Source organism: Eurypyga helias, unplaced genomic scaffold, assembly GCF_000690775.1.
Source record: "Eurypyga helias isolate BGI_N326 unplaced genomic scaffold, ASM69077v1 scaffold10981, whole genome shotgun sequence".
Taxonomy (NCBI): Eukaryota; Metazoa; Chordata; class Aves; order Eurypygiformes; family Eurypygidae; genus Eurypyga; species Eurypyga helias.
In genome coordinates this window covers 1,256-17,481 of record NW_010230190.1, presented here as the reverse complement: position 1 = coordinate 17,481, position 16,226 = coordinate 1,256, and the positions used below count along the sequence as shown (strand labels likewise).

Sequence of the window (16,226 nt, the reverse complement as noted above, 5' to 3'; positions counted from 1 at the left end):
AATAGCAAACCCCTCCGTTGGGGTGTGTGCTGGGGAAAAAGAGCGTGCTCTCTTTGTGACCTGCTGAGTATTGGAATAGCATCCCGTCCATCCTTTACGTAATCTTCATGTAACTCTCAGTCTCCTTTCTTTGCTGCTTTGCAGAAAGATCTCTGGGCATCCCTAGAGTGTGCCAGTTATAGGGCCAGTAATTTATGGAGGCTTGGGAGTCCAGGGGCTTGGTCAAGTAGCCGCTGAGGGACAGGGTAAGACTCTCCTCTCGCCTTTGATAGAAGCTCCATGGTAGAAGCCTGACTGGGTCATGACTAGTGTACTTGAAGTCCTTCATGAATAGTTTAGTCCCAGCACAACCGAAGTCCCTGATAATTCCAGTGTCAGCATAAACTCTTTTAAACCGGCCTCAGTATCTTCAGCTGCGAGTTCTACTCCAAGTAGTGGCTTGATGTTTTGGGTTGCAGTTTGTAGATTATAAAAGATGCTTTATTTTGTGTCATGGTGGTAATTAAGTTATTCCTGTGTACCTTTTCGTTACATGATTTTACAGATTATGTCTCTGCAAACATTTATGCAGTAATGTGAACAGGCCAACTCACACGTGAACTCTGGAGAGTAACATGGAATTATTATTCAATTAATGTCTGATATTTCTGTTGTTGAGGGATTCAAACTGCCACCTAGCATATCGAGCCTTAAAATGTTCTTATTATAATCTTTAAACCAGTACTGAGTATTGCTTATCTAACTGAAAAACATTCGTTTACCATTTCATTGAGTAATAATCTGTAGGCTAATGTAATTCTTAATGTGCTAGGTATGTCTGTGTCAGTAGATTAATACCAAATGTTGTAAGTGGTATTTATGTAAATGCTTGTGGAAGAAAACATAACATTCCTTTTCCTCTGGAATTGCTCTTCCTAGGGAATACAGTTTCTGATAGAAAATGACCTCCTGCAGAACACTGCAGAAGACATTGCGCAGTTCCTGTATAAAGGAGAAGGACTAAATAAAACGGTAATTGGAGATTACCTCGGTGAAAGGTAAAATAAAACTGTTGAACCTTTGTTCTTGAGTTACAAAGTGTACGTGTGGGGTTTGGTAGTTACCTTCCACAGGCTGCACGAGAGAGCTGCTGTACTGCTCTTGAGATCTGTACTTTTTTTTCCGGTATTGTGGTAGTTCTTTCTCTGTTAGGTGGTTGTTATTTTAAAATGGGTATGTTCTAGAATAATATTTAATTCATTGTAACTTACTGTGTTGAGAAAATACCCTTGAATTAGGCTACAGTTCAGAATATAATACCACGAGCTTTTGGAATGTCTGAGAGTTGTATTGCAACCGTTCCGGTAAGTCTTGATACTGTGCCCAGGCAAGGAGTGATTTACAGTCGCTAATAGTTGGGTAGTAAACAAATGACTTATTGGAATGGGCAGTTCTTGGGACAGTAGTTACAGGCAGGTTTTAGCGTTGTCTTCTTCCCTGCACGCAGACTTCCCATGAGTAAGTAGGTGTCTCAAAGGGCAGCCGCACCGTATCTTTATCAATCCCACTACAATTAACGTGCAACGTGTGTATTTATGCATGCTATTGCAAAACGCAATCAAAATGCAAATGAATTCCATTGCTGTGCGGCCCAGGAATTGGTTGTGAAAAGGCAGCAGGAGGCAGAAGTGAAGAGTGGGTTGGAGTACGTGTATCTACGTGCTTGCACATGTTCCGGTTCAGATGCCAGTTACGGAGTTTAAAAGTTGACCGGTTTAGGGTATGCTCCTGTAGTGCTACGTTCTGGCAGGTCCCTTTTGAGACACCTGCAATCTCTTTACAGCATCAATGGCTCAGCAATTTCCTCCTGACTTTAATAGGTTTAATGGAAGTTTTTACTGTAATACATATATTTTGAAAACAGATGTTTGCTATGAAGTTTCTCTACAGTATATATAGACATTTCAACAATTTTTATACAATGGTATTATGTTGTTTGTCTTAAATATTTGGGCAATCAGTATTGTAAAATCACTTCCATGTTCGTAATTACAAAACTGTAACAAAGCTTGTCTATAGGACTCTGTGTATGTTTGAGAGCTGCGTTCTACCTTGATACTTCTGAAATGCTTCCAGTTTTTCTAGCCCTATTCCCAGAACCCCTGTACTCATGCAGAAAGGACTACCCACTGGAGTCATCGGTGACATTCGCGTGACTATTTATGGGTTCACATTTAAAATTTAAAAAACTATTGCTGCTTTTGCATCCCTGGCAAGGATGCTGGTAGGCACAGTGATCTAATCTGAAAATACAGGGAACCTTTCTTAATGTTGAGTATGTGCACAGATAAATATGCAATTAATTATATCTTCTCAATTTTTTCAAAACTTAAATACAGACAAATGTCATCATACTGAAGAGTAAATTGGATCAGAAAATTTTAGGTCTATCAACTGGATAATAAAATCTTAGGAGAAGTAAAAAAAATTAACATACTGTTATTTAGCCACAAGGCAGAAGCCACCTATCCATTTAAGGAGCACTTGAAGTTGAAAAGAAATTTATTTTTTACTTTAAAAGTAGCTTTTATTCAATGTAACCAGTTAGCCTAATTGGTTTTTGCATGTTTCTTCATGCAAGAAGAGTGTGATGTTAATATGGTAATGGGAAAGCAAATGGTATTTCTGCCTACTTTTTTTCATCACTTACATGAATTAGTGAGGGGGGTGGAGGTGAAGAGGTGACAATCTGATTGTCAGGAGCGTGTATGGAAATTTTAAGGCAGTCACGTCATGAATGGGGCATTGGTTCATCGTATGACTTTGAACTGCAACATTGATTTCTTAGAGTCTTCACAATTTTTACTCATGTTCCTCTGAAAACAATGCATTATGCCTTGAGGTCCTGGGATAAAATAAAACGTGACCATTGAGGTGGTCTTATGCTGCTAGTTTTGCTTTTGTGACTCCCTCAGAAACAGACCATTAAGTGATTTGTGCTATGCAAATGGCAGTGTGTATCGTAGATGTGCTTTTGTCAAGTTATGTACTATCTTTTATCAAGGCTTTTGGAGTTTGAGGACGTTCAATTTTATTTTGCCACTCCCACTTGGGTGGCCATTATGAATTACTTCTGCATTCTAGCTAAGTATAGCTGAAGACAAGACCAGGATAGTCAACAGCGTGAAATATTTGTGTAACGTTCTGCCATAAAGAGATACATTTTTTAAATTATTCACTTACATAGTGTTACAGCACTGAAAAAAGTGAATGGTAAAATGGAACAAGAGAGTAAATTAAAATGTGTAATAAATAAGAGATTAATTGCATTCTAGGATCCTAGGAAAGGTTTAAGATTTCTTTATATGTGTGTAAGTCGTCTTTTTTTTTTGTGGCTTCCTAGGCCTTTCATGGTATTTTGCTTCTGTCTTTGGAGCTGAACCCAGCACAAGTATCACTATTAATCCAGTCTACATTAAAACCTAGAAGAGCAAAAATTAGAGCGTAAGGCTCATATTTGTTCTGAATGACTGCAGCTTTATGTACATACAAGCAAAATCAATATTTGGCCTAGAGTAACAAAGTACTTCTGAGTGCTCTCTTTTATTACACTGTCACGCCACTTCCTTTCCCTGCACTGAAAGCAGGCACGCAGTGGAGCTGTGCATTGCTGCATTTCATGAGAGTCGCTTTGCTCTGCTTGAGGGAGCTGAGGTGTTTTCCGTGAACAGCACGGGGCCGTCCTAGTGAATGAGTGGGTCCATTTCTGGTGTTTTCCCGGGAGTGTTACAGCTTAGTCTGACTCTGCAGTTAGTCAGTGATGCAGCAGATGTTTCTTGGTGGGTGCACACCTTTCCGTTTTGGGTGGAGGCTGATAGGCAACATTCTGTCTTGGTGATGTATTTAAAGCACACCCTGAGGATTATAAACCTTTATGCTTCTGGCATATGAACTCAGTGATGGTGTAGACCAAATTCTGTCTGAGTCCACATAATTTTGCTTTCATTAATGTTTACATGTTACTTATGCATTTAAAAACCTTTGTATCAAAGCATAATTTGGGTCGTGATTTGCATAGCAGTATAAAAGACGAGTGAGAGGAAGCCCGTTCAAAACCTATTCCCATTTTAGTAAACTTTCATTGTAACAGTTTTTGAGAATGGAGTAAGAATGTACTATGTGCTAAGTAGCTCTTTTTTAAAAGGCTGTGCTTAGGCACAGTCAGTTGAAACATTTCTCTTCCTCATCTTTGTACATAAATTAAATGCAGCTTTAATATTTTCTGTTCTTAAAAGAAAAAGGGAGATAGTTTGTTTTACATGTAGTTTATGTCTAATGAAATTAGTCTTACATTAACTGTTGTCTTAAGAGTTCATGACACAATTTCTGCAAAAGAATTTACTGGGTAAACTTTTCAGGTATCATCCCATATTATTACTGCAGGTGCAGTAATAATAATAAATGTGAAGCAAAGAAGGCTAGGCCATTTCCGGGTCATTTAAGTAGCCCGGGCTAAAATCAGGTCAAGTGTACTGACTCTTGCTAACCTACCAGCAAAAATGGGCAAACTACTAGTGTTAAATATTAAAAGCCCTCTCAAATAAATGACTAAAACATTTCTTGATTACTTTATTTGATCAGTATGAGCTTTTTTTTTTTTTTGTTATTCTTGGAAGCAAATAGAGATAACTAACATGTCTTTAAAGTTCAGAATTATAATCGTCTGTTTTCATTTTTGTCTTTAATAGAGATGAATTTAATATTAAAGTTCTTCAGGCTTTTGTTGAACTCCATGAGTTCGCTGATCTCAATCTTGTACAAGCCTTAAGGTGAGCAAATGCTTTCTTTTTTTTGACCTGAGCTTCCTTTATTGAATGAGTCACTGTGTTGATTTATTCTTCAGAAAGCTGATGTACAGCTCAGCACAATTACATGCATTACTGTGCAAGTTAGCAGAGACAGCTCTGTTTAACCCTCCCGACTGCTTGTGTGTGTGCTGCCTTTGGAGGTGACAACTTTTAATTATCTCAGATAAATACAAACAGCTACAACACAGCTGTAACTCTCTGGCGTGCCTGCTCTCCGTGGACGTTGGAAGATCTGTTTTCTATCTTAGCACAGAGATAGGTGAAAAACAAACCGACCCCTAACCTCAGCAAATAAATAATTTTATTTGCTGCAGCCTTCTTTCTCCTTTCCTTCCATCTCAACTTGTTCCTGTGGGTGGGGAGGGAGGGATTACGATCCTGCTGACCAAATCAGTGATTATGTTCAGTTGCAAAGAGGTAGACTTTGAATCAAGTAGTTTCCTCCTACTTTGCTCAGTTTCACTTGTTATGTGAAAGAAAGTGTAATATCTTAGTCTACTTTTTTTCCCCTTGCTGAGGGAACAGTTTACCTGATTTCTCTGGGATGCCAGCGTACAGTGACCTTGTGAAGTTCTTCTCGTCTTGGTGGGAATCCATCATAGATCTAGGAAAGGAAGTTGATTTAGACAGTTCTGCCAGTTTCCTTGCCACAAGTGACTCCCTCCTGACACCAGATAAACTGAAATGTCCGTGTGATCTTTGTCTCTGGTGCAGTGCCTTGTGATGTGGAGTCTGAACAGCTTTGCTATGGTTGAGTGCTGTGGTGATGATAACTTGAGCTGCCTGAGGCTTGAGCTAAGGAAGCCTTTTTTCTGGCTGCTGAAGCTTGTCTAGGAGGCTTAATATTCCTATCTTTTTTACCCAATTTAATGTTAGGTTTGACTTTATTCTTCCTTAGCAGCTGCTACTATTAAATGTTTGTATTTTGGTAGCTTACAAAATTCGTGATCTGGGTTGGAACCTTGCATGAGGTGAGTAAAAGACAGTATATAGACCTGAAAAACTAAAGATGGCCTGCAACACTTTAATATAATATCCTAAAATGAAAACTGATAAAGATAGGAATAAATTATTATTAATGGCACCCAGCATACAGGGAATATCAGGAACTTGTTTTGCATGGCAGAGCATGTAACTTTGCTGGTTTAGATCCTGTTTTAATAGTGATTAAATTCATTTGAGCTTTTTAGCACCACAGTGTGCCAAAAATAAATTAGTGAAGACTTCTGTCCTGTATGCATTCCAGTGTTCCTCTAAATGAAACAGTAAGTTATGAATGTAAAAACCCATATTTCAGTTCGTGCTGCTAAACAGGAGCACAGATCTCCTGCCTGTATTACGAAATTGCTGAAGTGATATCATGAGTCTTGATTTTTAAGATCCTGGGTCTGATTCTTGTAGGGTGAACTTGCATCAGACAGGCAGCACCTCTCCAAGCACTGGGGTTTCTCTTCTTCTTGTCACTATTTTTTAAATGTTTGAGGAGTTCAAGTCAAGATATCCAGTGGTTTTGTATTCATTGCTTCAGTCCCCTACCAGAAATATTTTATGTAATGTGTCTTTTTACATTGTAAGTAAAGTCTAGCTGAGTGTTTATTGCTTTCAGTAGCCAGGAAACCTAGGGAGGTTTGAGCTGCTTGTTTCCCATAGCATTCTCATGGCAAAAATGGGATGCATACAGAAAATTGTTTACTAGTCTGGAAAAAAAGAGAAGGTCTCAGAATATGAACTGCCATATTATCTTGCCTGATAGCATGCAGTGTTGCTGGCTGAATTACTGGGCTAGCCATCTGTGCATGTTGCTTTATAATAGCTCCTGACTTGTGTGTTGAGAGATTGAGAGCCTATTTCTAAGGCAGTTTATACAGACATTGCTGGGGTTTTTTGTTTGGGTTTTTTTCTGATTATTAGTAATATATGCTTAATATATAAATATTAGAATGAGTCTTAACAGCTATTCTTCCCTTCTATAGGCAGTTTCTGTGGAGCTTCAGACTCCCAGGAGAGGCTCAGAAAATTGATCGTATGATGGAAGCTTTTGCTTCGCGCTATTGCCTTTGTAACCCAGGAGTCTTCCAGTCTACGGGTCAGTCACAGGAAACAACAGGGGTTCTGAAGTGTGTGTGTGAATGTATTATCTGTATATACATGTACGGGATCATACAGCGTTCAGTGTTTTTGACTACCCACTTCTTTAACTCATCCCAACTGATATAGATTCATTTTACAGCTTTCTGCCACAACACAGAGAGATAAATCGTTTTCCAAATCTTATTTCAGATACATGCTATGTGCTGTCATTTGCAATCATTATGTTAAATACCAGTCTGCACAACCACAATGTAAGAGATAAGCCAACAGTAGAGAGGTTTATTTCCATGAATCGTGGAATTAATGAAGGTGGAGACCTTCCAGAAGAATTGCTACGGGTAAGTTGGACTGGGTAAGACAAGGCATTGCTTTTTGGTTTTAGCAGGAAACTTAAAAACTTGTACAACAGTGCTCAGGCAGATTTGTTGAGGGAAAGTAAGAACGTCTAGCATGCATAACCACGTGAGTAGCTGAAAGAAGCATTTTCTGATATTCACAGCTGCTTTGAGCTAGTTCTCCCTATGTTCAGTCGTTTGTTAAGGAGAGGAGATTCCAGAGCAAACACTTCACAGATCTCTCAGTAGCTTGCTGATGGCAAAATAGTTGTGGAATTAGCTTCTGATGGAGGGTGGTGGGGGAAAGTATTTCTGGATAAGTCAAAGAGAGAAAGCTGGAAAAAAAAGTAAAAATCATTGTTTTGTTATTGCTTATCATTTCTTTCCGTGTGTCTCGTGGAGCTTCCTCCTGTCCCTTGAGATTAAACATGCTTACTTCTCTAAGACACTGTGATGGTCTAAACCATTTTCTGAAAACCCGGATTCATTTGGCAAAACTGGTACTAAATGAGACCTGAAGCTGAAACCTTTGAAATGCTGAAGTTACAGGAAAAATGCCTTTGCTAGAAGTGCTTATAAAAATCTTTAAAAATGAGACACTTGTTTATAGATTAAATAGTTTAAAGTCAAACATAATCAAAGTAGTAAACAGTGATTGAGAAGAGATGGTCCGGAATTTTATGGACTGTATTTCCTATGCTTTTTATACAGATAGTCTGAGAAGCAGTAGGATGTCCTGCTTCCATTTTCTGTTAGACGTTTATTAATGAGGTCTTTTTCCTCTGTGTTTTTTTTTAATTCTTCTAGAATTTATATGAAAGTATTAAGAATGAGCCATTTAAAATTCCCGAGGATGATGGAAATGATCTAACGCATACGTTTTTTAATCCAGATCGAGAGGGTTGGCTGCTGAAGTTAGGTGAGTTCTGAGGGCAGTTTTGCTGCTCCACGTTTGTTCGTTGTTAGCATGTTTGCTGCTCCCACGTCTCTGCTTTCTTGTAAAGGTAGTAGGATTGACTTTGTACTTTGTTTTTAAAAACGTAGGAACCAAGACAAGTAACTCCTTCACATCTGAAGGTTGTTACTGCTTATCTTGCGTATCCAAACTAGCAATCTTGTTTCCAATTTTGGAGTTTTATTTCTGATACATGAGAAATAAAAACTCCATGACAAAAAGGAAACGCCATGTGGTATTTACATGCCGTGACTGATAAATAACAACTAAGTCTCCATAAGGTCATTTCAGAAAACTGCGATGTTTCAACTCAGTTTTCTGTGTACAAAAAAAGAGATTTCTCTTCAAATAGTTATTTTTGTACGTCTTTATTTTTCCATATTATTTGTGAGTTTCTCTTGGTTTGGTTTTGGCTATGATTTTTTAATGAGTGGTTTAAATGTGCCTTCTTGTTTTCCTTATGGCCTATGACCTATCACCTTTCTGTTCTGTGACTGGCTGTCTCTGCTTATTCTGCATTAGGAGGTACGTATCTGATTGCTTTCCAGCCCCCTCCTCTTCAGTTGCTCATTCTTTTGTTTTCTTCCTCTTTCCTCCTGTTTGTTTGGGTTTGTTTGTTTTTTTCTTTTTGGTTAAATTTTATTTCGTTTCTTTTTTTTTTTTAATCAAGTTTATTGTAGCATTTTGCTTTTTCACTCAGTGTCACCAACAGTATCATCAGTGGTACTCAGACTGGCGTGTCGGTGTCTAGCTCACATGCAGGTGTCTCCTGCAAAAGAAGGTGGTGCTGACCTGTACAGCAGACGAATAGACATGACTGTTCAGCGTACTTTTTCTCATTTGTTGAATAACATAACAAGGGAAGAATAATTTATACTGAGAGAAAACAGCCTCTTAGTCTTGTAATGAGGTTCCAGAGTGATTTTGTTACTTGTACGTGAATTATATTAGGTCATTGAAAGATTGATTACATTTGAACTATGCATTTATAAAAGCTGTTCTTTTTCTGCTTATTTTCCTTTGTAAATAATACAATTTGCTTACTTAAGAGAATCCTAAATAAGCACCAAATTCAGGGTTGCAGAAACCTCTGATAATTTGCAGTCTCCTGGCACTGCAAGATACCCCTGTTTATAGACTATTTTAAAGTTGATAGGAGTCACTTTTTCATTTGGGCTTAGAGAATTTTTTCCTATATAAAGGAGACTGAAGTTTTATTTTAACATTAGTTTCCCAATGAAATAAACCTGTTTTATATAAAACACCAGTGCACCCTCCAGCAGAGCCAGTTGTCCGGCCACCGTCGCGTGTAACTGCTTGTTGAAGGAGAAGGAACTTTGCACTTGGAGCCTAAAGCGTGAAGAGGGATGTGTGCTGGGGGGCGAGTATGGGGAAAGTAGAGCCTGGTTAGAGGCACGGTGTGCCCTGCTGTTGGCCCCTGGGAATCAGTGGTGGTGCTAGCGCTGGGAGGGAGTAGATGTGGCCAGGAAGCGTTTGTCGTTAATTCGCACGCTCTCCGTGTCTTGTTTTGACCCCTGTGCTACAGATGCCACGAGGCTCTGTCTTTCTAGCTACAAAAAAGCAAAGCTCTTGCTTTTTGACATGCGTTGGCTCAGCTGGCACGATTTTAAAGATGACTTTGCAGCTTTTCTCCATTTTGTAACGTGAGGCGATAGCAAGATGACAATAGCAGGATAGATAAATTGTGCTTTCTATAGCAAGATAGATAAATTGTGCTTTCTGGAGAAGAGATTGGGTATAAACCCACACTGTGTGGATCTGTTTCTGGTGCCAGTACAGTCTGATCCACATACTGAGTGCAAGCAAGAGTGTGAGTGTGTGCAGGGGAGTGACAACGTCCATTGTGGAAGAAACTGTCAATAAGAGACATAAGAGATCTAATAAAATATAGATTAATAAAGACATTGAAGAAAAAAGGTGACCAGGTCGGTGAGAGCTGCCAGGTAACTCCGCACAATGCGGCTCTGGCGCAAGCTGAGTAAACCCAACTTTCTGTGACGTAGGCTGTAGACGAGAGACAGAGCACAGAAAACCCAACAGAAGCAGCCTGTGCGAAGGGGAAGGCTGTTGCACGTAACGCTCCCACGGCATGAGGGTTATTTGAATAAAGAAACGAGATGTGTCCAGGAGCCTCCTGTGAATCAGCTGTAAACGTGCGAGGCTGCGCTTCCGTGGAAGACTGCCTTTTTTTCCAGCAGACACGGACTGGTGCAGACAAAGACATTTTGCTAATTTAGATGCAGTGACCAGAAATAAACCTGGCTTTTTTTTTTTTTTTTTCTTTTATCTCTTTCCTCTACAGTGAGTTTCCTGTTTGCTAGGGGGCTGAAAATGTACGTTTGTGACTGCTTGTCGACCCACATTTTGGACTTTAACAGTCCTTTCTGTTGGGAAAGACTTGTTGTGAAATGAGTAGGATCCCCCTCAGTTCTGGAAGATGCTGATAGTCAAAAGTTTCAGTACTGTTGGCATGCTAAGGGGACTATTCCTGCATGAGATTTTAAGTGCTCAGTTGTGGTAATAGTTAAAAATTGAAATAGAAAGTTTTATATAAAACTATAAATAAGACTAAGACAAGTCCCAGACCCTGAGTATATCAAGGCAGTATTTTGTATTTGGTATTTCTTAGTCAGCTCTTCCCATTTATCTCCTTCTGCCCTTCTTTTTAGTATTCCAGCTCACTGTATTGATTATCCTCTGGGCAGGAGGTAGGTATCATGAAACTTTCATAGATTGTAAAATTCCTCCATCCTGAAGACCAGCCTCGCTCTTTAGCCTGGCACTGGGTTTTAGAAAGCTGGGAGGGTGCAAAATGCTTTTGGAGAGTTTTTGCTGCTCTGAATTGTTCAGAGGTGACTTTGTGTAAGTCCAAGTGCCAAACCTGGCAGCAAGACAGCAATTCTGGTTTTATCTGTCTGGAGTCAGCTGGTGCCTTTATATAGACACCTTTATCGTGGTAAACCTAGATTATCCTTCAGTTCTACATTGTTTGAAGCGTGGTGTAACGAGAACGAATGCTACAAGAAAAGAAGTGAAAGCTGCCGAGTGCTAATGAATCCTCACTTAGAGCAGCTTGAGACATGGTAAGATTTTGGATTTTTCTGTGTCGTAATTACTAGTCGTGTTGGTACCATGAAATTTCCTGTGTCCACATTAAGGTATTGTGAGGTGGTTGTCTGGGCTCTCTGTCCTAATGTCCAGGTTAGTCGTTTGCACAGGGAGGCATTTCCTTACCTAAAACAGCTTCTCTTGGCAAATAGCTTGGTTTGTATAATGTTTTCTTCTAGTTAGAGGGAAACTGTGACATTATTCCACCAAAGCGGAGAGGGAATGATTCAAGCCAGACACATGATCGTCTTACTTTTTTTCTACCAGGCAGGCAGTTACTGGGAGCTTGGAGATCATCCAGAAGCTTTGCATCTGGGCCTGTCCCACCAGTGGTGCTTATTCCAGCCCATCTGTCCTTGAGGGGATGGCGTTTCTCTTCCCTAATCGGGGCGAGAGAACAGCGGTGGTCGGTCAGGAAGCTGGTGCCCTGCGCACCCTGCCTGGCTCTGGTGGTAGCTGCTGCTCCTCTTTTGTTGCGGGCGAGGTCAAATTCTTTTTCAAAGAAACCCAAACTTTCATGTGTATAACTGTACAGTTCCGAGTCCACTGAACCCAGAGGGATCTGAATGAACATTCCTGATGTGTGCATCTCTCTGTCCCCACTAAAACGTAATGTGCACGTGCTGAAGGGTTGGGTAGAATTTTCAAACTTTAGATACGTTGCTGCCTGCAGTCCTAAGGCCTTATTTAATTTTCAATTAAAATTTAATTTTGAATTAAGTAATGGGGGCAGGGACACAGACTTATATGTGAGAATAGTTCCTTATCCTGCCAAAATACCCTGCTTTGCTGTGTTTTTTCTGGAAGAGAAGCATAACTCGGAGCATGGTGGGGCAGGGACTTGGCCTGTTCCTGTGACGCGGTGCGAGTGCTGCGACCCAGCGAGCTACGGGCCGTTCTGGGGAGAAGGGAGACCCAGCAGGGATGTCGTCGGAGATGCTCAGTCTTCTCTCTGGCCTCAACATCAGGGCTGTCCTGGAGCTGGGAAAAGTTTCATGATGAAAGCTTCATCAGGACTGGTTACGAAAGGTTTCAGGTTTGGGATGGCTTTTCTGAAGAGAGGGAATGTTGTCAGCAACAATTTCAGCCAACTCAACTGTCGTTTAGTACTTGGCACCTAATGCTGTTCTAGGTTTAAAGCCGTTGTTTCTGCCTTAAATTATGAACAGGCCTTCTTTTAAACCTACAATTACCTGATTATTTTTTAATTGTGTTTTGACATGATATCACAGTTTATGGGAAACACCTTTGTTTGCTTTAAGCTGCCTCTGTGATGTTTTTCTACTACAACCGGGCAGGCCGTGACGCTTGACGCTAGCTGATGTTACCTGTCAGCCTGAGAAACGGGGAGACCTTTTTGTGCTGTGAAAATGTTACACGAAGTTAACCTTAGAGCAGAACGTGACTTGGCAATGAATGCTGGGTTACGTGAAGAACCGCCGTGTGACGGCGATGGCACGGGCTGCCCTGGCAGTTGTCTTGACCCGGCTGCTGCTTATTCCCTGCCCTGAAGGGAGTCAAGCCGAAGTTCGCCGGCTTTCCGTTCCTAGCCCAAATACTTCCCGATACTTGAACCAGCTCTCAGTCAAGGTGATGGGGAATTTTCCTAGTGACGTACGTGCCAGTTGGAATGTTTCTACAATGCTCTGTTTAAGGATCTGTCACAGGGGTTGTACTAAAATGCCACCAGTTCTTCCCTCACTGTCTCCAGTTCACTCAACCATTCATTCTGTCACGGCTTCTGCATCTTGCACTGTTTTGCCTTCTCTTATTTCACCGCACTTGCTTGCAGATTTAAATTTTTCTTAAGATGTGTGTGTGGGTGTCGTAGGAACCTAAAGCTGATTGAGTACATTGAACGTTGCAGTGTGTTAGCACTGGGTTACCGTCTGGGGCGTGAAACCGAGAAGAGGAGACACGACGTGCAACTTACTCGGTCTGCAGTGCCAACATGTAGTAGGCTGGTATCAAGAAAGGTCATGATATCGGCAGAATTGTTTCTTAATATGATGTGGAACTCCGTCTTGAACAAAAACCTATCTCGAGTAGAACAAAAAGATTAAAAAATTATGCTCGTTGTATGATTTGGATTAATTTGGGGGTCTCGTGCGTATTAATGGTACCCATATGCATGAGTGTTCAAGAGCGAGATCAGCTGTTTTGGGATGCTGGGTTAATGAGACTAAATCTGCTGAATGGGTGATGCACAGGTGGTGACACGATCCTGAAGTCAGGGAACTGGTGGAACTAAGCCCGTGGATGAACAACACGTGAATGCTTGATCTGCAGTTGTCTCTCCTGGAAAGGGGTTTTAGAAATCATCTCACTGCGGAATGCCAGACGTGGCTGAAGTAGCCAACGGCAGAAAACCAACTGCAAGCACCAAGACAATAATGTGTGTTTCTGAAAGGGACTTTAGCAGGTGTAAGAGCTCTGGGGTTCCTGGTTCTAAACTGTTCATGCAGGAAAAATTGCCGGTTTTGGAGCAGTAGCTGTTTCTTCTGTCAGGTGTAGTCAGTGATACATTAGCCCATACAGAGAACATGTTCTTAAAATACCAGATGATGAAAAGTGACTGGAAACGGTGCGTTTTGGCATCGGACTTGCTCCTCACAGGCGACACATCATACTTGTTCTGGTAATGATGTTTATAAGCATCTTCTGCGTTGGAAATCTGAAAGTAGAAATAGGTTCTTAATCACATGTGTGCTCATGAGCGGAGTGAAAGGAAGGCGGTAAAATGCCCTCAGTATTATTGATGGAGCCCTTTCCTTGTGCAAGAGAGGCTGTGGAGAGGGTTGGCCCTGTTCCTGGAACCCAGGACCTGGTTTGGCTGGTGACTGGCCGCCCTGTGCCGTCGCAGCAGACTGGGGGCCGTGTAACACCAGTGTCTTCGATGCGGGAAACGGCTGTGGTGGCGTGGAGAGGGAGCAGGTCTGACTGCAGACCTGTTGCATTCATTCTCTGTAAGGGAGGAGACGTTTGCGGCTTTAGAACATGCAGGTTTCGTGGCTGGTCAGCAACACCATCGTTAGTGCTGTCTCAGGAGTTAGTGCAGGACTAACGTGCTCCTTTAGCCTCAGCTCACCTGTGCCTGATCCATTTACAGTTAAGTAATTAAGCCAGATTTTGGAAAACAAGCAAAACTAAATTACTTTCTTGTCCGCTGCTGAAGCCGTGAGAGCAACACTTGTTTAATTCGGCTGTACCTTTCGGTTGTAGGGGGAAGAGTGAAAACGTGGAAGCGCAGATGGTTTATCCTGACTGACAACTGCCTGTATTACTTCGAATACACAACAGTGAGTATGCAGTACAGCGACCTTGGCTTGTAACCCAGGTGTCCGAGTGGCTAATAATGGGGTATTTTCCTAATTTTTTAGGACAAAGAACCTAGAGGAATCATTCCGTTAGAAAATCTTAGCATAAGAGAAGTTGAAGACCCTAGAAAACCGGTAAGATATTTCCATAATATGTCTTTTAAACGAAGATCAGTGAACCATCTAGAACTTAGATGTAGCGTTAAATGAAGATGTTTGTCGGTTTGGGTTGGGGTATTTTTTAAAATTTGTTTCTGCATTTCTGCCCCCCAGAACTGCTTTGAGCTCTACAACCCCAGTCATAAAGGTCAGGTGATCAAAGCGTGCAAAACGGAAGCCGATGGTAGAGTGGTGGAAGGCAACCACGTCGTGTACAGGATATCTGCGCCCACCCCAGAAGAAAAGGAGGAGTGGATTAAATCTATCAAGTGAGTTTAAAGTCTTAAATGTCTTTCAGAAATGAAGCGTAAGCTCTTTTCGGAGTAAGATACTAAGAGAATTTGTGTTCTAACTTGCTGGAAGAATTCTGATGTGGCAGTGTCCCCTGGGAGTAGTGACAGGCTACGTGGGGTTGATGGATCAAGATGCAAGTCTCCTGTTACTGCCTGGTCCTAAGGAAATAGTACTGCCAACTCAGATGGGGATTTTTTGAAAGCAAATGTAAAGCCTTGTGGGAGTCGTCTTTAACCCTCATTTTATTAGATTCTTATTTCGCCTAACAATTAACTTCAGTGACATCTGTCTTAAGCATGTTCACAGTGCCGCTGTCAGCTTTCACAGCTTGACTCTGTCTTGGAACTCTTAACAAATCACAGCTGAATAACACCTTTTTAAAAGAAATATTAGTGATGCTTACAAGTCAACCGCCCCTGAAGAGAAAACAAAATAGTTTTACTTTTCAAAACCAGGTATTTGTTAAGCAAACTGATGATTCCTTTTTTCTCTTCCAGGGCAAGTATCAGCAGGGATCCCTTTTATGATATGCTGGCAACAAGGAAACGAAGAATTGCAAATAAGAAATAGAACACGACCAGCAACTTGCCTGCCTGCACCAACCTATAAATGAGCATTCCGTTGCGTGGTAGTATAAAACTGGACCAATGAAACGGAGACTGACATGAGATTTTATATATATACACACTTCACTATGAGAGAAAAGCTTGGCAAGACCTTTCAGGGTAAAGAGTTATTGGCGTATAATTTGAAGAAAGCTTCAGATCCCGGAGGGTGATGATATTGGAACTTCATTCAGCTGAAAACATGGAAGCCTTGTTTTCACTCGTACCGCTTACAACTCCAGTTTACTTGGGTTGGGAGGGAAGGAATTTGAGGCTAATAGTAAAACGTCACGTACCTGTTACTTGGGCGCGTTTCCCACGAAAGGAGGAGTGATTCTTAGACCTCTGCCTCTCACCAAAGGCAGCCCCAAAAGGAGTACAGCACTGCAGTGCTCTGTACGCAGAAACCCCCGCTCTCGGCATCGGTTTCCGAGTCGTGTGCGTTTTGCAGTAACCACCAGCTGAGTGCAGCTCTCATCCAGGATTCGCTCTCC

At 41.2% G+C, this 16,226-nt stretch overlaps 1 protein-coding gene across 1 annotated transcript in view; it reads left to right on the top strand.

Annotated features, from left to right (window-relative positions):
• CYTH3 (cytohesin 3) overlaps window positions 1–15,697 on the top strand; it is a 45,026-nt gene extending 29,329 nt beyond the window's left edge. Inside the window, exons 5-14 of the mRNA XM_010160657.1 lie at window positions 919–1,037; window positions 4,728–4,808; window positions 6,821–6,933; window positions 7,128–7,276; window positions 8,081–8,192; window positions 8,751–8,753; window positions 14,580–14,656; window positions 14,738–14,809; window positions 14,948–15,102; window positions 15,625–15,697. Coding sequence (XP_010158959.1) covers window positions 919–1,037; window positions 4,728–4,808; window positions 6,821–6,933; window positions 7,128–7,276; window positions 8,081–8,192; window positions 8,751–8,753; window positions 14,580–14,656; window positions 14,738–14,809; window positions 14,948–15,102; window positions 15,625–15,697 — 954 coding nt within the window. The remainder of the gene's footprint in view (window positions 1–918; window positions 1,038–4,727; window positions 4,809–6,820; window positions 6,934–7,127; window positions 7,277–8,080; window positions 8,193–8,750; window positions 8,754–14,579; window positions 14,657–14,737; window positions 14,810–14,947; window positions 15,103–15,624) is intronic.
• Window positions 15,698–16,226: the final 529 nt, after the last annotated feature.